The sequence below is a fragment of the Cheilinus undulatus genome, linkage group 3, assembly GCF_018320785.1.
Source record: "Cheilinus undulatus linkage group 3, ASM1832078v1, whole genome shotgun sequence".
NCBI lineage: Eukaryota > Metazoa > Chordata > Actinopteri > Labriformes > Labridae > Cheilinus > Cheilinus undulatus.
The window spans coordinates 24,806,522-24,828,269 of record NC_054867.1 but is presented as its reverse complement, the minus strand read 5'-3'; the positions used below and the strand labels follow the sequence as shown (position 1 = coordinate 24,828,269).

General features: G+C 38.3%; 2 protein-coding genes across 3 annotated transcripts in view; both read right to left on the bottom strand.

Annotated features, from left to right (window-relative positions):
- Positions 1 to 1,333: 1,333 nt before the first annotated feature.
- On the bottom strand, positions 1,334 to 7,837 carry mdm4 (MDM4 regulator of p53). 2 transcript variants are annotated; one of them, XM_041782772.1, is made up of 11 exons: positions 7,632 to 7,837; positions 6,973 to 7,060; positions 6,813 to 6,887; positions 6,509 to 6,642; positions 6,346 to 6,395; positions 5,850 to 5,914; positions 4,571 to 4,667; positions 4,324 to 4,484; positions 4,018 to 4,215; positions 3,806 to 3,874; positions 1,334 to 3,713 (listed from the first exon to the last, which is right to left on the bottom strand). In XM_041782772.1, the coding sequence occupies exons 2-11, from the start codon at positions 7,042 to 7,044 to the stop codon at positions 3,144 to 3,146; spliced, it is 1,491 nt and encodes a 496-aa protein (XP_041638706.1). In that variant the 5' UTR covers positions 7,045 to 7,060; positions 7,632 to 7,837; the 3' UTR covers positions 1,334 to 3,143. The 2 variants fall into 2 exon arrangements, with proteins under 2 accessions (XP_041638706.1, XP_041638707.1); XM_041782773.1 differs by having other exon boundaries at positions 4,018 to 4,200.
- Positions 7,838 to 9,331: 1,494 nt separating this feature from the next.
- Positions 9,332 to 21,748, bottom strand: part of LOC121507563 (sortilin-like) — a 34,319-nt gene continuing 21,902 nt past the window's right edge. Inside the window, exons 9-20 of the mRNA XM_041783986.1 lie at positions 21,035 to 21,179; positions 20,557 to 20,712; positions 20,169 to 20,269; positions 19,611 to 19,713; positions 19,353 to 19,521; positions 18,404 to 18,588; positions 18,134 to 18,323; positions 17,718 to 17,834; positions 16,184 to 16,292; positions 12,628 to 12,740; positions 12,415 to 12,541; positions 9,332 to 12,068 (exon numbers count right to left, since the gene is read on the bottom strand). Coding sequence (XP_041639920.1) covers positions 12,054 to 12,068; positions 12,415 to 12,541; positions 12,628 to 12,740; positions 16,184 to 16,292; positions 17,718 to 17,834; positions 18,134 to 18,323; positions 18,404 to 18,588; positions 19,353 to 19,521; positions 19,611 to 19,713; positions 20,169 to 20,269; positions 20,557 to 20,712; positions 21,035 to 21,179 — 1,530 coding nt within the window. The 3' untranslated portion in view covers positions 9,332 to 12,053. The remainder of the gene's footprint in view (positions 12,069 to 12,414; positions 12,542 to 12,627; positions 12,741 to 16,183; positions 16,293 to 17,717; positions 17,835 to 18,133; positions 18,324 to 18,403; positions 18,589 to 19,352; positions 19,522 to 19,610; positions 19,714 to 20,168; positions 20,270 to 20,556; positions 20,713 to 21,034; positions 21,180 to 21,748) is intronic.

Sequence of the window (21,748 nt, the reverse complement as noted above, 5' to 3'; positions counted from 1 at the left end):
TACATTTTTTCAAGATTTTTTTTGGTAACAATTTTCAAAAGTTCAAAAAAACATGAGTCTAAAGGCAATTACTGAATTAATTCTTTTACTCCAGTTCTTGACAATAAAAATACAAATATTCCTTCTCCTTATTCTTCCTCCAAGTTTCGGTAATGACCTATTATTTTAAGGTCTCTTCCTTGCCAACTGATGTTTCACGAGAAGTCAAGTCTATTCTGTGCTGGGAATATAAAAACATGTTATCTTTGTCAACTGATATGTACTGAATATACATCAGCATTTGTATTGATTGTTTTTAGATGTTTTGGGGCTTTTTTGCCTTCAATGATAAAGGGGGGAAAGTGGATAGAATCCAATTCTGTTTACCACCACAATGAACCTGAAATAAAACTCTGTGACAAAAGTGTAGAGATTCAGATCTAATTTAAAGGGTTTCTACAGAAGCCCTAAAAGGCCGTATATTCACACATATTGATGTTAGGATAACATTTGTTTTCCTGTCATGTTGATTTATTCCGTTATCATGAGAAAATGGAATAAATAATATACGTGAATACATGGCACTTTAGGGCTTCCCTAGATTACGCAAAAATGTGGCATTTACCATTTAGGAATCAGCCATTTTAGTAAGAGTACCTCCATTTGGGGTTTAAAAGTAGTCACTTAAGTCACATCTTGATTGTTTTACTTTGGAACCACTATGGTGAACAGAAGCAAAATGGTAAATATTGTGTTGCTGTCTAACTACTTACAGACCTTACAGTAAAAAAAACAAAACAAAACAAAACTTAACATTCAAATGGAGGTCATATCTTACATAAATGTCTGCTCAAGCTGCTCATGATGCTTTAGTAGATGCTTGCATGGTTTCAGATGGTAGAGGACTTCACAGGGGACTTTCCTGACTCCAGGAATATTCCCTAACGAGTTTTCATTATCTTAACACCCTGGGACAACATAGCTGCAGTATTAATGCACAAGATAAGAGCAGTGATACTGCGACACAAACTTTAGAGGGCAAAGTGTGTGTCCCACTTCTGGACAAGGACAAAAATAAGGCAGACGAGAAGAGGCAGAACAGTGAGTAAGCAGAGGAGAGTTGCAGGTGCTGGAGCCCAGTCAAGAAGGAGAGGACACAAGACAGCTGGCCTGTCATACAATGACTTATTCTCCAACCAAGACACACACACACACACACACATCCACCCCCACCCACACACACACACACACACACACACACACACAAAGCTCTCCTCACCAGTGGGCACTGTACATCAAATGTTCCTTTGGTTAGCAAGCAAACTAAATGAAATTAGGAAATCCCAACTCCTCATCACTTTTACAAAACTTATTTTATTCCATGACATGTAGAAAAAAACAACTATATTAGCTGTACCATGTTTGAGCACATTAGAGTCTTGTTATCAATAACTGCAACAATTAAGTCTTTTTCCATGGTATATTACCGAGTCATTTTAATGTATCTAGAGGAAATTTGTCTAGATGCACAATGATGATAAATATTATAGGCTACATTTTTTTATATAGCTAATTTAGTTCTCACCAGTTCAGTGCTGGCTGTGGTCACGACATAAAACATGCTTTATATATGCATTACATTTTAATACTGGTACTGTACAGACTCAAGGCACCAGATACAATATTGAGACTTCTCTCCATCTGCTGGCAGAACAGTTAAGCGCAATTTAAAAGCAGATGAAAAAACCAGGATTTTCTCTATTCTATGCAGAGCCAAATTCTTACTGATAGTGGATATTTTCCTTGACAGCACTGTAAAGCATCCTTTTTTTAGTCACCTGACTCTACCACTTAAAGTAAATAATAGTATCTACATGGTCCAGCGATACAATCATCAAATAATTCAGAAACATACAAAGAAACTATGATACAAATTAAAATTCAGGGTCATTACATGGCAGTGTAATGCTTAAATCAAACCCTCATCTCCAAGTAAGTACTTTGCATTCATTTTCACTGAGGGCACATTTGGTAGCTTAGCCTGTTAATCTTATATACCTTGTATATCTTTGAAAAAAAAAAAAACCTTTAAACATTAGAGCTCTGTAACAAATCCAGCCTTGAGGTGGTCATCTAAACAATTAACAGTCAATTATAAATTAAATACAAAATATACAGAAATTTGTCAACAGAGAAAAGGCTGAGGAACATTTAAACATGCCCCAATTATTATGATGTAGCTAACTGCAGACACAGCTTTCATTGGATGCTTGGCAACTGTAAATATTGAATACATATTAATTTTACATTTCTACTAACAGGAAATCGTTGCAGTAAATACTTCAGCTGTGCATTTTCAAGCAGATTATATTTAACTGCAGATTTTAAAATACTAGGCAAAGAGAAACTTGAGCCACCACATTAGTAATTTACAGTACATTCACTGGTGCAGAGAGGAGAAATTGTTAAAAAGAAAATTTGACAGGATTCTTTCTCTGAGCTGCGGCAGATTACAAAAGAAAAAGATTTTATGACTTAGCTGTTCTTCCTTCAAGTTTTGTCTTCATTAATCTCAAGGCTAGACTACTTTACATGAAATGAAAAGGTTAAAATGAGGGCCTAAGACGCTCGAGGAATAGTCTTGTACTTACATGCTCACTGATTCCCATTTTTTTCCTGATGGTGATGACTGAAGAGGATCTAGAGATGAAGAAAGTCAAACAAAGCTAACTGAAGTAAGGCAAGCAAGGCTTGCTTTCAAATGGCACCATTCAGAAAAGTCAATGCAGGAACTAACTCAATAATACAGCCTGAAAATTAAAATCAAGCTTTTTATGGAACCTGTAAGCTTCTGCATGTTCTTCTAATAAATAAATAAATACTTCTGCAGTTGTGAGTCCCTTATTTGTGTGGCACCATAGAGCCAACTCATGTTTCATCTTAAAATACTTCTGAGGCAGTGCGATGCAACATAAACCATGCAACCAAAAAGAAAGATTCACCAAGTGCTATTCTATGTGTGTTGATGAGTGTTAAGGTGCATGTTTTGTGTTTGTCTTCCAGTAGAGTGTGTATCAAGAATCCATGCAGTTGTATGTTAAAAATGTTTGAAATTTTAGTTTGATTTTTTTTCGTTCCTAATGCCTGATAGATGTATGTGCTTCTTAGAGGATGAATATCTTAATAACTTTCTGAATGATCTTCCCACACCCAGGACAAGGAGCCTGAAACTTATGCAGCCTCCTTGCACATTGGAAACATGTTAGCAGGTGAGCTGTACGTCCGTGTATAATGTTTCCATTACGTGGGCGCACTCGACAGAGCTTACATGGCTCTAAAAGTGCCTCTGGCCTTACTTCTTCAACCTCCATGCCCAGGTTCTCCTGACTCTCCCCTCCTGACAGCTGCTCATCTTTGAGGAAGCTGGAAGGCCATGGGGCCTTGCCTTTACCTGTGAGCATAGTGGGCAGAGGTCGGTCAGCTGTGGAATGGGAGGGTAGGATGACGGGGTCAGACACCGTCCTGCTGCAGTCTGGGACATCTATGCCTGTATCGCTGTCATCTTCCTCATCATGCGTGGTGTGAGAGCTGCACGCTGGGATGTCAGGAACAGAAAGGGAATGGGCAAGTCGGGGAACATCTTTGTACCAGTTTTTACGCAGAGCCCAGCAGCGTACACAGTACTTCTGGAGAGGGGTGTTGTACTTCCTGCACTCTGTGCATTGCCAAGCGTCCTTAAGAGGGAGGCACAAATCACATGTTAAACTTTTGTGCATTTGACTATAATAACTGAAAACGAAAATATTCAATGAGACAAAATATAAACCTGTGTGGATATCTCGATATCAGTGTCATCACTCAAACACTGCGAGTCTTCATCTGGCTCCTCCTGCATCTGAATAAATAAATAAGACCAACAAATGTAATCTAATTATCCTCTCTCTTGTCACTAAATATTTTTCACACCTTCTGTCATTAAACACAACCTAATTAGTAGGTATTAGCTTGCATAAAAAACATTAAAACTTAATCTCCTACCTCTCGATCTGCTTTCTCCTCTTTCCCTCCTCCTTCATCATCCTCAGGTGGAGCATCTCCCTCTCCTCCGCTCCCTTCCTCCAGAGCAGCCTCTTTCATCTCCACGCTCACCTGTTCACTCTCACCCTCAGTCAGGAACCAGAGGTCGTCTGTGGTGTCTGACACAATGGCAGTGTCCTCCTCCTGTGCAGGAGACAGCTGGCACATCAGTCAGACCAACACTGTTACACTCCAGTTTATCATATTTTCCAACAAGCATTTCAATCTGTTAGGTGTTTTTAATCTATTCAATCACTAATTTCTTACTTGGTTTGTGTGGATGTCCGTGGAGCCATTGCTCCTGCGGCTGTAGTTACTGCGGAGATTACCCAGAAACCACCATGGTAGGCCAGAGAGGTCCCACTCATCCAGGGTAACATCCAGTTTGGGCCGTTTGCAGGCTGACCGAGGCAGGCCTTCGAGGGAGTCTGGAGAGGTTTTGAGTCATTAAACCTGGTATTTTAGCATGCCCTAGTCAAGTGTAGCACTGGCACCCAACAAATAGTTCTCTTACCATCGTCTGGCTCCCGAGGTCGTCTCTGGGAGGGGGTCTGCAGGAGAGGCCCATGACTGCCAGCCTCCAGACCTGCTTTGACCACACCTCCACCCATCTACAGAGGAAGGAAGAAAAAAATTAGAACACAGAGCAAGAACTGTGTACTTGGAGGACTCGCAGCTCCTTTTCAAGATTGATTTGGCCTTTGTGTATACAGTAGGACAGTGGTTCAGGAAAGAAGGGGCTGGGCAATTAGGGTACGGACCAGTGGGGAAGGGGGTCAAAGTGAGTGCAAGAGACTTAAGTGCCCCAAAATCATTGTTAAGGTAAAAAATAAGGGACAGATTAAAAGACAAGATAAAAAAGCCAGCATACCAATCAAGAGAATGATTAAACTAGAGAAAGAAATATCAAAATCTGTTTTTATGAAGTAATTGCAAACTAAATTGGAGAATTTGAGGAATTACCTATTCCATGAAATAATGTATAAAATACACTGCAAGATAAATGATCTTAAACAGTGTATTTACAGAAAAACGAATAAGAAAGAACAAAATCTCTTATAGATTTCTGGTTAGCCCAGCTGATTTTACATATATCTTTGTAAAGCATTTTCAGAATGTTAAAATCTAGCATTTGATCACACATTGGATACATTTTTTTCACAAGCAGCATTGTAAAATATATCCACTTGATTCATATAGCATGAGTTATAAAGACTTGCTGTAGCTCAAAAGAGCTAAAACTGATTTGAAAACTACAGGATGCTTTAATGTGAGTTATGGAGGGAATTGGAAAAAGGGATAAGGAACAAGGGGATGGGTGAATGGTCTTAGGATCACTGTTAGGCCTGTATCTGGATCAGGAGCTCCGATCCTCCAGTCTGGAGCAGAGAAGAGAACTCTGAGACAGACAGAGAGGGTGACTCTGCCCCCCATCCATTGGGTGGTGCTGGTGAATCACAACAGATTGCTGACAACACCACCAGACCGAACCCCAGGATGAGGCTGTACAGAGACGGTGCCACTCTGTACAAATGCACACTAATGGAGACAGCAGCCCTTACCACCCCTCCTCATTATACACAAGCATGCTGCAGGTTACATTCTATTCTTTGGGGTGTGATGCTACACAAAAGTCTGCACACTAAATCAATCACTGTGATCAGTGAATGTGACAAGATATTTTCTTTTAGCAGTTAAGCAATTACATCTTCTGCTTTGGTGAATATTGTGCATAGTGAGGAGAGAAAAGTTGGGGGTCTCTGTTTCTCCTGAGCACCATGCTTCAGCTTTACCTGCCCACGATCCTCCACTCCGCCCTCTACACATTCACGGCCCACAGAAAGATTCTCTGCAGCGTCTGCATTTAGGATGAGACACATTAACAGAAAAAAGGACACCCCCACCCTTTAATTATGGCAGAACACACTCTCTCCCTATGGCCTTTTTTTTCCTTTGTCTTTGTAGGACAGCCTGGGAAGTTACTCTGTTCTTCTGGTCCCTAAATCCCAGAAAGAGGTACAGACTTTCACAAGCACTCAAGATGTTTGGCATAAGAAAACTGAATGTGGATTAGATGGAAACATATTAAAATGCCCCCAAAGATCCACACTTTGCAACAGAGAATATGGAAGATGCAAATTATATACTGAATATACAAGTTGCAGAGGGAAGAAAAAAAAGACAATTTAATGGCGAGTCATCACAAATATCCAAAGTACTATCTATACAAAATAAATTCATACATTGCATGAATATAATAATTAGCATTACTTGCAATGCATCACTTACCAGAACAACCAAGCACAACCAAGTACTTCTTGAGCATTTCATACACCGGACTGTAAAATGTAAACAAAAGAAAAGCTTTTTATTTTCCAAGTTTTAATTGATTAAACAGTACACCATGATAGAGTGTTGACTAAAAGTGTTTTTTTTTTAAGTGGGCTTATACCTAGGGTTTTTAACAGAGAAGCTTTCCACCTCCAACAGCTCCCCCAAAGGGTCATCCTGGCAGTGGACTATGTGCTGTCTCTGTTTGTCATATAATTGCTTCCCCATGATGTACTGGCCCAAGTAGTGCATCACCTGCAAAAATTAAAGATATCACACATCTCAAGCTACAATACAGTGCACATTCTCACTTAAAAGTATCAAGTCAAGAACTAATGAGGCCCGGATAGATCAGTTCTCCAGTAGCTTATTATAAGCCAGGAAAAAGCAGCTACAAACAAAAAACCTTTCACCTGACAACTAACCTCTTTAAGGGTGAAGACTTCTTCCTGGGCTCCGGCAACACGCAGAATCTGCAAGAGAGGAGCCTTTGGCTGTACCTAAAGGGAGAAAAAAACAAGACAACAGCTTAGCATCAAAAATGGATATGCCATGTGTGATGTTAAAGTAGTTCTGGCACTGTACCTGATTTCCCTCTCCAGGTAGTGTCCTGCATGATGAGCCTGATGCCGGGGCCTGGGCTGATAGGGAGCTCATAGTAAACGAACGAAGTCTGAAAACCATAGATTATAACCGATAAGAGGAACTAGTTTACTAATTAGCCATCAATCCCACCCATAAAAAATCGCTCATGTTACACGTCATACCACCGCCCGCGAGGCCAAAACGGCTCCACAATGTCATACTACTATCACATCAAAATTTACTGATTCAGTTCAATCACATGGCAACGCCTAAAAAGCTCGGAATATCAAATGTCGTTGGCCTAATTTTTGAAAGGCTGACTAGACTGCGACAAAATGAGGCAGCATACAGCTGCAGGACAGGAGTAGTTACACCACCCTAACTTTCTCTTTTGTAACAATACTCAATCACTTCATTAAAAAACAAGGCCTCCTCTTCTACAAGCGTGGCTGTATTGAGCAACGTGTAGCAATACATCGTGTAAAAAACAGCTGTAACATCACACAACTATTACCACGTGCATTTTAGCATCTTTGTTATGTTGGCAGGTGACATTTCTGTCATGTTACTAGCTAGAGTGTTAGCATGAGCTAGCACGGCCGTTAACGAAAAGCTAACGTTAGCAAACTTAGCTGGCTAGCTCACTGAAAAGGTCTTACCGTGATAACTTGCAGCTGCTACATTTTTCATGACGCACGTTTACACTGACATATGGCCAACATCTTCTATGTGAGCATTTAACCAATAAATATCGAGTATTCTCCACTATCTCGCTGCGAGTAACAGGTTAGCAGTTAGCCGAGCGACAGATTCAAACGGTGACTATGGCTACACGTCTTCCGGGAGCACGGCTTCATAGGAGTTTAGTGAAGGAGTGTGGCGCCCACTACTGTTTCATAAAAATGGCGACAATTTCATTTAACTGTGGATTCTTGAAGGTGAATTACAATGCAAAAGAAGTGAGCAATATATGTCATTAATTCTTGCCACAAACAGTTCTGACGAAAATGGAAACTGAAACGTAGAAAAGGCTGAGCGGGCAACACAGCTACAAAGTCTAAAATATAAAAGGGTCAGCGACAGTGCATATTTTTGTGTCCCAGTCAATTATTTTCTGTTTTTTTAAAAAAGTAAACGAATAAGTAAATAGTTCGTGGCACATATCATTTTGTCTATGAAACCTACTTCGTGTGGATATATTATCAGACTATTTGAATAATATAATTAATTTCATGGCATCTCAAATCCTATATGAAATAAATATATCAATATATGAAATATATATATATTGAAAGCTCTAAGAATACTTCTAATAAGGTAAATGAGGTATCGTATTAAAACAAACAACAAAAGAATAATAATTACAGTTTTGCTTAGGGGAGGTTGTACAACCAAGGCAGAACAATTCAACTTTTGTTTTACCATAAAATTCTTAATTGTATTAAAAAAAAAAAAAAAAAAAAGTGTTTCCTCTTTCTAATAAGAATAAAACTAACAACATGTGTCAAAGTATTTGGCATTTTAATTTAAAATTAGTTGCAAATGTCCGGTGCAACCAGAATGTCAGGTGGCAACCACAACTGAATGAAGCCTAATATGTCATTGACCCAAAACAGATTACACAAATCCTGCATTTATAATATTGACAAGAAAAAATCAGGGACAAAAATGGCCTTTAATTACAGCTGTAAACATGGCCTGAAAAGATGGTGGTAAAATGGCTCTCTATTGGAAATCTGAAAGATGAACTGCGTTCACTCTGATTATTTTCAAATAAAAACAGTAGTCAATACAAAACAAGAAAAAAGGCACTATTATGTACAGATGTAATAGGATATGTAGATCGTTGAATGTCTGCACAACAAAAACAGTGTAATCCTGAGCAGAGCTTGATGAGTGTTATAAAGTTTAAGGAATTGTGTGTCAAACTAGACACCAGAACATAAGTTTAGTGATCATATCACTGAAATATTTAGACTTTAAAGAAGATGACTGTATGAAATACATGGATACAGGGAATGGAACATTTGTTTAAAATTTCATTTGAAATTGATGACAGCCCCTGACGATAACACTGAGCATCAGCGACACATCATTGTAATTTTTTGAATGGTTTTATACTTTTAATGTATTGCACTGCATAATTATCGATTGCAATGATTAATTAATAATTCGTTTAAAATTGTAACACATTTTACATCAAGAATGTTATAGCTAAGATGAACTGGAAACACTTTTTCAAATTGCTTTGAACTTTTACTTCTTTCTGGGCTTTTAATTAAGTATAAGCCATTAGAAAAAACAACCACCCTTGATTAGTGTTATTCAATCAAATAAATACACACTGTCAATAAGCAGATTTGTTACAGAATAGTTTTATTCAAAGGTAATCATCTCGGATATCCTTGCAAACAGTCAAGAAACAGGATGGAATGAAGATCACAACTCCTGGCCCGTATACTTCACAAAAATTTGATGCACAAGGAAGAACAAATGTAATTTTTTTCACAGATCGGTAGGTACAGTGCAAAAATATATAATTGAATCCAGTTAAAAGCTGGGTTTGTTCTTATTAACAGTTGTGTAAATAAAGAAGCATCAAGCATATGAGTTTGCTTTCATATCAAAGTTCACCCAACATTCCTTGAGAAAATGCCTCTACATCAGGCCAGCTTATTACAATAGCTTATTCTCTGGGATATTATTGAGTTTGCTGGAGAGATCAAGCTGCAGCAAGAAGCCCTGCAAGTATCTAAAAATACTATTATTACACTTTGTAACAAAAAATGGTTGCCAACCACCCTCATACAAAAAATAATATAAAATAAAATAAAATAAACAGCAAAGGTGTAGACTTAGAATAGATGTAACTCAATCCATTTGGTAGTTCTGTCATTGTGGCTATTTTGCAACATCTGTGGGACAATCAGATTGAAATGCACCAATATAAGACTGGCTAAAGGAAGCTTTAAAAATCTGAATCGGTGCAACTCTGCAACTGTTTTGTGTTTCCCATCAAAGTGTTTCTGCTTTACAATTTTTCTGCTTTCCGAAATGGCAATGGAAACAATTCAGTACGGTTCTTAAAAATGACCAACCTTCAGGATTTAGCCTGCTTTTTACATGTATAGTCAATTTAATTTAGGTATGCTCACTGAGGTCTCCTTCACAACAGAGACCTGATATTAGAATTGTTAGACACATGCATACTGGTGTTGGCTGATATTAGGAAATACCAATCAAATTAATCAAAGAACAGAAACAAATCACCACAACAGCGATATATATTTGTGCATCCTGTTAAACAAAAAAACTGACAATTCAAGTAAAGGGTTCAGGTTAGAAATGCCTTCATACTGATATAATGCTTGGCTATGATGAGCTTTTACCTCTTCAATCTCTCTAAAATTAGAAAATCAACAATAAAAGTGCTTTGGCAATAATTCAAGTCTTTCATTTTCACCACATATACAGGGGAGCAAAGATATTGGTTTCATGAAGCTGCACTATATTAAAAAAGACACCTTCACAAAGATTGCTGGCGCTTTTAAACTATTCAAAAAGTTTCACAAGGCACTAAAAATGTTATGCTGGCATTTTTAGGAGTTCATTATGGTTATAAGTTTGACTATTTTTTTCCTTTAATTTCCATGGATTTAGTAACAAATCATTAATTTGAATGGTGGGCCTACCAACAATGCAGTGGATGCTTTAACTTAAAACTCCTGTGAACAGTTTCTAGCTGGTTGAGAAACAGACTGAAATTAATACCTTTATGACCTTTTCATGACCCATTAAGCACAGTACTGCAAATCATAAGCAACAAACAATTATTTCTATTTTTCTATTATTAACAGCCAAAATCCCTGCCAGGGGGTATGGTGTAAGATAAGCAGCTTTTGCGAATATTTTCCTTAATTTGGAACATTTGGTTGTTAAAAGAAAGGAAGTGGGAATTGTTTTATCCATCCATCCATTTTCTATACCGCTTATCCCGTTCGGGGTCACAGGAGGGGGAGCTGGAGCCTCTCCCAGCTGTCATTGGGTGAGAGGCGGGGTACACCCTGGACTGGTCGCAAGTCAGTCGCAGGGCTGGAACTATTTTAATTAATACCAAAGTGTAGAAGACAAAATGTACAGCTTTGCCAGCAGGGGACACTGGAATCAACACAAAGCAAGTTTTTCACAGGAGCTTTAAAGTTAAATGTTGATATATATTTGTAATTACAATAAAAACTATGTCAATTTTACAATAATTATAAATAAAATTTTAAAACAGCATAAGATAAAAGGGGCCTCTTTTAATTAAAAACAGCTTCCTTTGATTGGAATCTATGATTATTTTTCATTGTAAAAAATTGACTATTTATGCTAAAAAATAGAAACACTTCTAGTTAAAACACTCTTCAACCATTACAGGAATCACTAAACTAAAGGAAATTATGATATACAAGTGATTCATATTGAGTAGCTTTTAAAAACATAAAACAGTCACAATTTTAGTGACGTGTGAAACTGACTGAATGAATATTTAAAGGGCTGCCGTAGTCAACAGAACAGCACATTGTGAGCTTCTAAAAAAAAATTAGTATTAAACTAACTGACAGCAGACATAATCTCTGAGCTAAAATACTGATTTATATCTTCTGTGCTCTTCTCTAACACTTTATAGAATATCTGTTAGTCTATATATCCATGTCAGAGCCCATGTACTATGCTTCTGCAGTGCATAACAATAAGAAAAACCTTTTTTTTCCTCAGGTCAAAGTATAAAAACACACTTTTTACAACAGAGCACATATTCAGACTTAACAGTCTTTGCAAAACTCTTTGTGACAGAAACAACAAAAGCTCTTCAGGATCTCAGAGGCTTTCTTTTGTTCTGTGCTGGGTTTGTACCCCCCTTCTCAAACTGACAGTAAGCATTTTTTAGGGAGCCTCAACTGGTACAAGGAAGCAGAATAGGTTGCTGTTTAGTCCTCTGGACACCAGGAGGACAGGGAGAGTGAGAAGTTAATCAGCAACAGGAGTGCCCAGGCATCATGGAAGACTGCATTAGGTTTAGTCTTGAAGAAATCACCTTATTCTAAGAGGTCCTGTAGGGGGACACAAAAAGCACAGATTGGTTAACTTGTATTTATAGACTAAAGACTAGAAAAGCACTCAGAGAGCACAGACCTCTGCCATTAGCCCTATCTCCCAATAGTAAAGAATCCTTTAAAAAAAACTCCTGGATCCAGACGGTGATCCGGATCAGTCCCAAAATCTAATCAGTTCTTCCTCATACAATTTCTGACATTTCCTAAAAATTTCATCAAAATCTGTCCATGACTTTTTGATTTATGTTGCTAACAAACAAACTAACAAACTAACTAACAAACCCTGCCGATCACAAAACCTCCTTGGCGGCGGTAATAAGGGCCTTTTGCACCTATCCAATACCTGATCTGAGTCTTCGTTGTACTGTGTTTTCCCTGTCTCCATGTAATGAGGGTCAACATCATCAACTCCTTCTATTTTATCAGCCTCAACATGTTCCCTCATTACAGAGTATCGATGCACGAGGAACCTGATAAAGACAGGAGAGCACGTTAGAAACACACATAGATGAATTACAGTTTTTTAAAGATGGAGAGATTAAACTGAGTTACTTACCTTCCACCGCAGACGTATTTCTTAACCAGCCAAACACCTGTAACAGCACTGGTCAGCAGGATTGCTATGACAACAATCACTACGATAGCTGTGTTTGCTGAACTGCTTTCGGTCTGTTGAAAGTACAAAAAAATAAAACAATGGAAACATTAAGAAACTGCGGGCCATGAAATTAACCTCTGATAATAGAGCTCATTCACAGCAGGTGAGATTCCACATTTTAAATGTGTTTAATTTTGATTATTTTGCGAAAGTCATGTTGAAACCTGAAACACTTACGAATGGTAGCTTGCTTTAGCATTGTTAGCTCTGGCTGAAGCTAACATAGCTACAGTAGATACATAATAACTTTAATACATAAACCAATGTAGTAGCTAAGTTAGCTTTAGCAAAGTGAGCCTTTGCAAACCTTGCTAAAGCTAACTTAGCTATGAGAAAATGTAGATATGTAGCTCACATAGCTGCTTTGTGATCTTAGTGGTAGTTATGTAGCTCCGTTACCCATATAGCTTACGCAGCTGTCTGCATTAGATTGTTTTCATGGAGGATAAGCTTTTTTCCTGTAAGCACACTGTTTACTCTGCTTTATTAAATGTTTTGTAATCAGGTTTTGCAGGTCAAGTCCTAACTTATAACTTTTGGTATCCTAACCCTTACCCTAACCCTAAATGGAAGCTTAATCTGTTTTTTTATTTCACAAGTTGTGGTGTGCATTTCCATTTTGAGATATACAGAGTCTCAGATGAACTGTCTGTGAGAGTGGCCATCAGAGATGAATGGCCAGACCATCTTGGTGAAATTGTACAACCCTGTGTGCACAAATGGAAAGTGAAAAGCCCATGTTTACACTTGGTGCTTAACTGCTGTAAAGGTGTTTTCACACGTGCAGACACAACTCCTGGACATTTTTGGGTAGCTGCATGTGTGAGTACAAATGTTTGATATCAAACTCAAATCCAGAGGGAACGAAATCACCTTCAAATGTGACAAAAATGCCCAGTGAAGCCTTTGCTCTCCAGGAAAGACCTAAAGGTGCACCAAATGAAACAGTTTTTCTGGAGCACTGCAGAGATCATAACTTCAGACTAAGATGAAAGATTTAGTTTAATAATCCCTCAAGAGGAAATTACATCCTTAACTCTGTTACTGAACATGTTACACACAAAGGTTGAACTACGGCGCACATGTTCTAATGGAGAGATGTTACAGTACGGCATAGCTGTCCATGAATGGGCACCTCTCCAGCTTCAAGACCAATTTATGGGATCTTGCTGAAACAAAGGCTTCACAAAATTCATTCATTCATTCATTCAACCTTTGTTTAATTTGGAAAAATCATTGAGAGTATTCCCTCATTTTCAATGATGTCAAGAGTACAACCAATAAAATGCATCAAAATCGCATCAAATCAAATGATTCCAAGATTTTAGCTAGACAGGACAGTTTGGAAATGGGCCGACAGGTCCTGAGATCAATTTTATCACCACCCTTGTGAAGTGGGAATACATGTGCTGACTTCCTGACCTGAGGGAAAACCCCAGTGGAAATAGAAAGATTAAACAAATGCGCAACTTGCTCTGCAATAACTGGTGCACAGGGTTTTAAGAAAAAGGATCAATTTTATCTTGGCCAGTAGTTTTCAAGCAAGCTATATGTTGAAGTGCCTCTCTGACAGCAAAGGAAGTAAAGGGCTGCAAACTAAATGGAAAGGTAGGGTTTGTGGAGGGAGCATGAGACAGTGGCTGACTGTTTAAAGCAGAACCAGAGAAAACGGTGTCAAACTGGTTACCAGCAGCAGCAAAGTGAGTGTTAAAAGCTTGTAGATCTGTTCCGGTTTGTCTATGATTCAGTTATTAGATATGATACATGACGGAATAGACATTGTGTTATTTCTAATTACATTGTTTAAAAGTCAGCCAGTGCTCTGTACTCCCTGTTCACGTTGCCAAAGCCCAGGCTTTATCCCTTTCCTTAAACATTAAGGGTAGGTCTGTGGTAAACCATGGGCTACATCTATCTTTGATCCTGAACTTTTTAAAAGGAGCACGTTCATCAACAATAGTAAGCAGTGTGTTTGAAAAATGCTTAAAAGCCTCTTCCATATTCAGTTTTTCTGTGGTATGATTTATATTGCTGTCTGTAATGTCTTGAAGAAAAGCCTGTTCATTGAAATCTTTAAAATTTCTTTTAAAAACAATCCTTGCGCCTGACTTCTTCATTTCAGCACCCCTAACACAGAGTATGGGACAATGATCACCTAATCCAAGACCAAAAACACCAGAGGCAGAAATTTTGTCAGATCTATTACACAAAATTAAATCAATTAATGTTGACCTTTAAATTAGATCTGGTTGGTTCATTGATAATCTGTACCAGATTTAGATCATCAACATCTCCTTTTAAGGTTATCTGAGTAATCTGATAACCAGTTGAGATTAAAGTCACCTAAGACTAGTAATTCAGACTTGTTGAGCTCTGAAAGTAATTCAGCTATATCATGGACTGAAGTAGAAGTGGCTGAGGGTGGTCTGTAGACACCAACAACAGTGACTGAACTATTGCTTGAAATGGTAATTTTCAAAGCAATAAATTCAAAGGAACTGGGTACAGAAACACCTTTTTAAAGAGTAACAGATAGGCATGACTTCACATACACAGCCACACCACCTCCTCTTCCAACTCTGTTCTGTCTCAGTTAAAACCAGGATGTCAGGATCAGTCTGTGAAAGAAGAATTTTTAACTGGTCTAATTTAAGCTCGTTGCACAAACGTCTTATATTTAAGTGCATCAGACCGAGTTCCTTCCTAGATTTAAAAGCAGACTGATTAAAGGGTGGGGGTCCTGAGTTGTGTATAATTGTGGAAGTAGAACTTCCTTGAGGAATGGGTTTTATAGTGATTAGATTTTCTGAATTATAACCTGTATAGTAAATAGACTTATGGTGTTTATAATGGCTATTAGTGATTCTGACTGGAATGTTATTAACAGGAGGAGTGGCATTATACAGAGGATGAGGTGTATGTTGGCTGTCATACAGTGAATGATTTACAGGAGTGTAGTGTCAGCTCAATATTCATGGATGGAAGGCTAGATCCTGAGAGGTTTGGGTGAAGAAGACCATCATGTTTGGTCTATTTTACAAAGTTGTGAAATTGTCCACATAGGGGATGTTCTTAGAGCTGCAGTAGCCCTTAAGCCAGATGTGCAGCTGCCTTAAACAGCTGAACTTGACATCTCCAAAATGGGGGGAGGGTAGTGGACCTGAGATTATGCATTTTTTATTTGTTTGCTTAATGTTGTTGATGAGGGTGAGGATAACCTTTTTTCAGTGTAACTAACTTTATACTTGTATAACTGTAGACAGAAACATTAACTTTCTTTTTGAGGATTCAATTGTTGAAAGTAAGATAAAACTTGTCCAATATTTAGCCAGAAAGATGACCTGCTGTGCTGTTGGTGCCAAAGAGCAGAGGTTCTCCCACTGTAGTGAACCAGGGACATCTACATCATAGAATGAGCCCACCCAGTTCCTCTGAGAGAAGGATAAAAACTGACCGGAGAATTTCGGGAAAGGGCATTGCTGGTGCAAAGTCTCCTCAGGTCTGTCTCCTTCCTGTCTGGCTGGAAACCTCCCTCACACTGGTCTCCAGGAATCTTCCGGTAGCTTAAATATCAAGAGAGAGAAAAATGAAAGTTTTGAAACACATCCAAAAAGTATTTCTAAAAGGAATAGCAAGGATTTTTTAAAGTAATGCTGCCAATATTCTTGACTACATTTTCTGACACAGTGCAGCTTCTTGAAATTAAAAAACCTACATGTTTAGAATAATGCTTGTTACTGGTAATAGAAATCCTCTTGGAATATTAGGGACCTGATTTTACACAGTACAGTTTAAATGATGCATGATTTTACATGATAAATAAGTAAAAGACAGACAAAAAAGAGACAGGCCACAGTCTAGGTGTTAAAGCTAAATTTGGAAGTGAATTTTTCACCTTTTTCAAAAGAGCCTGCCTTTATTATTAAGAATCATAACCCAGTTTATGCTTCTGCATGGTGTATTACTCATAGCTTTACTGTAGTGACCTACACTGTGGTGAACACTACATAACTCTGCACTAATATGTCTGTGCTCCTCTGCAAGACTCGGCAGTGGGACTTTTTATGCCAGTTCCATGTACTGTTGCCACATTTCCTGCTTGTTTTCTTGTTTTTATAAAGGAAAGCATGGCTACTGAAACTGAGTATTTTATGTTGGTGTCTGAGCGATAAATACTGAGCAGCTGTCGATTATACTGTAGTTATTACGGAGAAGAAAAGAGAGAAGACAGAGAGTATAGCTGGTATATCAGCTTGGGCGAAGGGCAGGGAAATGCTTTGCTCTTGTTTAGCCATTGTGAGACACAGATGATAAATTTGATATTTTTGGATGTTGAAAGTATATTTGACTGATTATATTGTCATCTGCAGCCATGTGTTTCACTCCATAATACACACAGTATGCCTGTAACTTTTTAGAAATCTTGTGTATAAATTCATGTGTCGACTTGATTCCACCGGGAATGAAACTATTTTGGCCTTAACAAACATCAAACATAGTGCTGTTAAATACATGTCTCCACTATGGAAACACTGGTACAGATGCCTGTTTTTAGTGTAATTTTATTTTTTGTGCTTATATTGAATCTGATTCATTAACTTATTGTGCCGTCACGGTAACATGCATGTATTGTTCTGTCCTTTTTATGTGTTTTGTATTGTTTTGTTTGGTTTTTGTTCTTTTTTATTCTCTGGACCTAGAGTCTGTAATAAAGTTTTGAATTGAATTGAATTGAATTTACATTCTTGGGAGGCACATTAGTTGTTTCTGAGTAGGTCTCTGCTTAGGGTTCAGGGCTATGCAGACCCAGAGCGTAGGCTACAGTGTAGCTTGTATGCAGAACCCTAAATCAGGCTAGGGACATATGCATTAAAACTTACATTATCATGGTGCACACAGCTGTATTTTTGGTTAGTTAGAGTTCTTTCCTCCTTCATGACCACTAGGGGAAAAAAAAGAGGAAACACCATACTGGCATGGACCCTCACCCACTGGTCTGCAGTTCCTCTGTGGTCCCATTTAAACAAAACTCCAGAGGACGTCCTTTCAGCTCCTCCTCTTCTACACACTCTGAGCTGTTCTCTGGACGGTAATATCCAAAATCACTGTGAGGATAATGCAAAAGGATCCTTTAAAATTTACAGAGACAAACGATGTAACAATTTATCAATTTAAAAGCCCGGTCTTTAGTTTAACTGACACAAATATTTATAACGATCATTGTGTTAAGAATACTTTATCTTATGATAAAATTGTGCTCAATTCTTAACAAAAGATACTGGAAAAGTTAAAAATACATGTACAGGAAGAACAACCTTATTGTTTGATCCTTTAAATCTCACAGTTGAACTTAACTCATTATAAAAATACACTTTATAAAAATCGGTGTAGAGCATAAACATACCAATGATAATCATCTAGTGTACATGGACAGGGGGCCAACTTTTTGGCCACAGCGTAGTCCCTCCCTTTCCAGCAGACAGAACCTTTCCTCAAGCGTAGGAATGTCTCTTTGTATCCCAGCACACAGCCATCACTAGATCCACTAGGGTCTGCAGAATGAGACAGCCACTGCACAAAGTCTCCATCAGCACCTTTATGAACATAAAACACATGCTCTAAGTCTCTTCTGTCATACCAACCATCCATGTGCCTCATATTCTCACATACTCACAGTCTCTGGTGAGGAGCTTCCTGAAGTCTATGGTGATCACGATCCATTTACTGAAGTCATTCCTGTAGCCCCACAGGCTGACATTCATGGAGCGAGAGCCAGGCTCACTGTCCATCCCACTGAAGTGAAGTGGGTCACTTGTGAAGTTATATGTGTGCCAGCACTGCCCCTCGTCTGTGGAAAACCTGAGAGTGGAGAAATATTCATTTAGAGTTATAAATGATCCACAAACAAATCATTGCATACACATACTCAGACATACTGAAATTTCAATCTAAACCCTGATTTTTTCCCTGTTAGATTACCGTAACTCTCTCTTCTCTGGCATCATTCAGTCCTTTATTTCACATCTTTGGCCTGGACAAAGTGCAGCAGCTAAATTATTAACGTATACTAGTCATCATTCCCATGTCACTCAGGTTCTTGCATCTCTTCATTGGCTTCCACGTACTTTAAGGATCAATTTCAAAATTTTATTAATTACATATAAGGCCCTGAACGGCCTAGCTCCTACATATACGAGTGAATTACTGAGCTGTTACTCTAGCAGTCGGCACCTATGATCATCTGATCAGGGACTTCTAACAGTCCCTCATTCAAATTTTAAATCCAGAGGTGGTTGTGCATTTGCAGTGTTAGCTCCTAAACTTTGGAACAATATCGCTGATAACATCAGGTCTGTCAAATCTATAGTTTCTTCTAAAAAGCTGCTAAAAATTTTTACAGATTAGCGTTTTTAGAATCTCTACCCCCCTCTGTTATATGGTGTGTATGCACTTAATTTGTAAATTAACATATGGTATGTTGGTTCTGTTATTTATTATGGGTATGTTTGTTATGCTTGTTTGCTTATTTGTCTGCCCCTTTTGGGATCGGGGAAGCACTTTGTAAAAGGTGCCATATAAATTAAGTTTATTATTATTATTAATGTTATTATTATTGCACTCACTTTATCTGGTTGACAGGTGAGTTGGTGTGCTCTACGGCCACCAGAAGCCCACCAGAGTCAAGGATGGCGTAATGATGTGGACCTTTGAGAGCCAACATCCATGTGTAGCCTCCATCATCAGAAACATAAACATCAGGAGAGAGAGCTGACTCTGCATCCCCAACACTGCCTGAAGAGAAACAGGGAGGAGTGGTGTTAGTGATGGGAAATGTTGGCATCCACTGAGAGGATTGTGGGTATTTTTGTGTTTTGTTTTACCATGAGCCAGAATGAGGCCAACAGCACTAGATTGCGAAAGAGGCAGCATGGGGACGTTCATCTTCATGGTGGTGCTGTAGGAAGCGTGGATGTGCAGTCTGCACTGTAAGACACAAGAATGAGGGGAAGAAGCAGCTGAGATACAAACTCACTGTTGACAGACAGTCAGGAAATATTTAACAAAAGCTCCATAAAAGCCTTATCACATACATAAACACTCCAGATATTACCAATCTATACCTTTAATTTATCGACATGAAAAGCCTATGTACTAAATAGACAAGTGGTTTTCAACTGGTCGAGCCTCAGGACCATGAGAAATATGAAATGAGAATTTGCAGCCCAAATTTCTGATGTTTTTTGGCCAATCAGGTTTGTTTAATAAAAAAACAGTACAGTGTGGAAAAATCAAAGGGGCAGGGTAAAATGGCATTTTTTTAAACAAATAATTGACTTTTTGGTCCAATTGTGTTCAAGGAGCACATTTATGACCCACTTTTGGGTCCTGACCCACCAGCTGAGATCCACTGGAATAAACAATACATATAGTTATATTACGCGCGTGGAAGTTTCAGCGTCACAGTTGCTGTTCTCTGGTCTGTGTAGCGTCTGCCATCTTGCTCCTTGGTCATATGTGATCACTGTCTCCACAGCACCATCTGTAAAAATAGAACACATTTTGAAATCATCTATTCATATATTAGTTCACTTTTTAGTTTAGAATTATCAACCTTTCTTGACTAGCCTCCAATTATTTTTCACATGAATAAATGCATCTTCACTTTTTGTAAACAAAAAAATTTTGTATTAAATCAGTAAATGAATATTTCAATACATTACTCGGCACAGTGTGCAGTCTTCATATAAAATAATTTCAAAATTATATTCATGAAGCAGGCATTATTTAATCTCTTGTAGATACAAATGACATGCTATGTTGACCCACCCTCTGAGAGGACGCTTGTCATGTAGACACCCCTTAGTGAAGCAATGACAGTGAAGTCGGTTTCACTTCCTGTGGTAGTGTAAAGATGGCGCTCTAGGGACTTGGAAAAGACGGTTCCTCTGTCATCTGACACGTAGACAGTTCCAACGCCTGAGTCTGGCAAACACAGCACACATACAGGTTTGGATGATACTCATTATGGCAGCTTTAGCGACTTTTCCAAGCAGTGTCACTTATAAGAAGAGCACTTTATTTGAGATGTGTTGAATAAAATATTTGTGCTGTTAGGGTTTCAGAGCAGACTGTTACAGTTACTGTTCAACTGTAAGAAACTGTTTTGTAGCTTCAGGACCTTTTCAAGGACAATTTATCATGTTTTATAAACATCATTAATCATCAGCATCATCTGTGAAGTACAAACATTGTCATCATCATCATCTCCCCTGTCAGTCATCACCGTCAGTGTCCTCATCCTCACCTCCGGGGTCGTCCACATGCATGAAGATCATGTCCTGATTGGCTGTCAGGATGGAGTAAAACTGCTCGTGGTTGACGGTAGGAAGCTGAGCCATGTTCCACACCTCACCTCCGTCCACCGACACGTGGATCATACGCTCTGTACCCTAGCAAACACACACAAACACAGAATTACTGGAAGAAAACATTCTCCTTTATAATCTAGACAGACAAGTAAAGATCAACCAAGCATATTTCTAATCACTACCTTTACATTAAAAAATGAAGATAACACCAAAACCCACAAAAATGTCATTTTAAAGTGAAAGCAGCATAACATTAACTTGCAGCTAAAGGGTCCGTAGTATAAAAACATACTGCCCAGGGCTACTTAGTTAGGATACTTTTCTTTCAAATTGGGTCAAGCTTTATGGATTGATAGCATTAACATTTAAGATCTGGTCACACAAAAAATGGAAGGATGGCCAAAAATGGTGTCTTTATATGATCTGAAATTATAAAAATGGATTGATACCCTTCAGGGTAAATAATTTTTGGATATGTGTCATACTGCTGAATTTAATATTTGAATCCTAAGTCAGAAAAGGCACATAAGTAGAAATAAAATTTGTACAACAATGTATTACTATCGGTAAAAGTAAAAGTACTCACTCTTGGATGTTTTACCCCTTCATTTTACATAGATCAATTATGGTCAATATTAGGGCTGTAACAA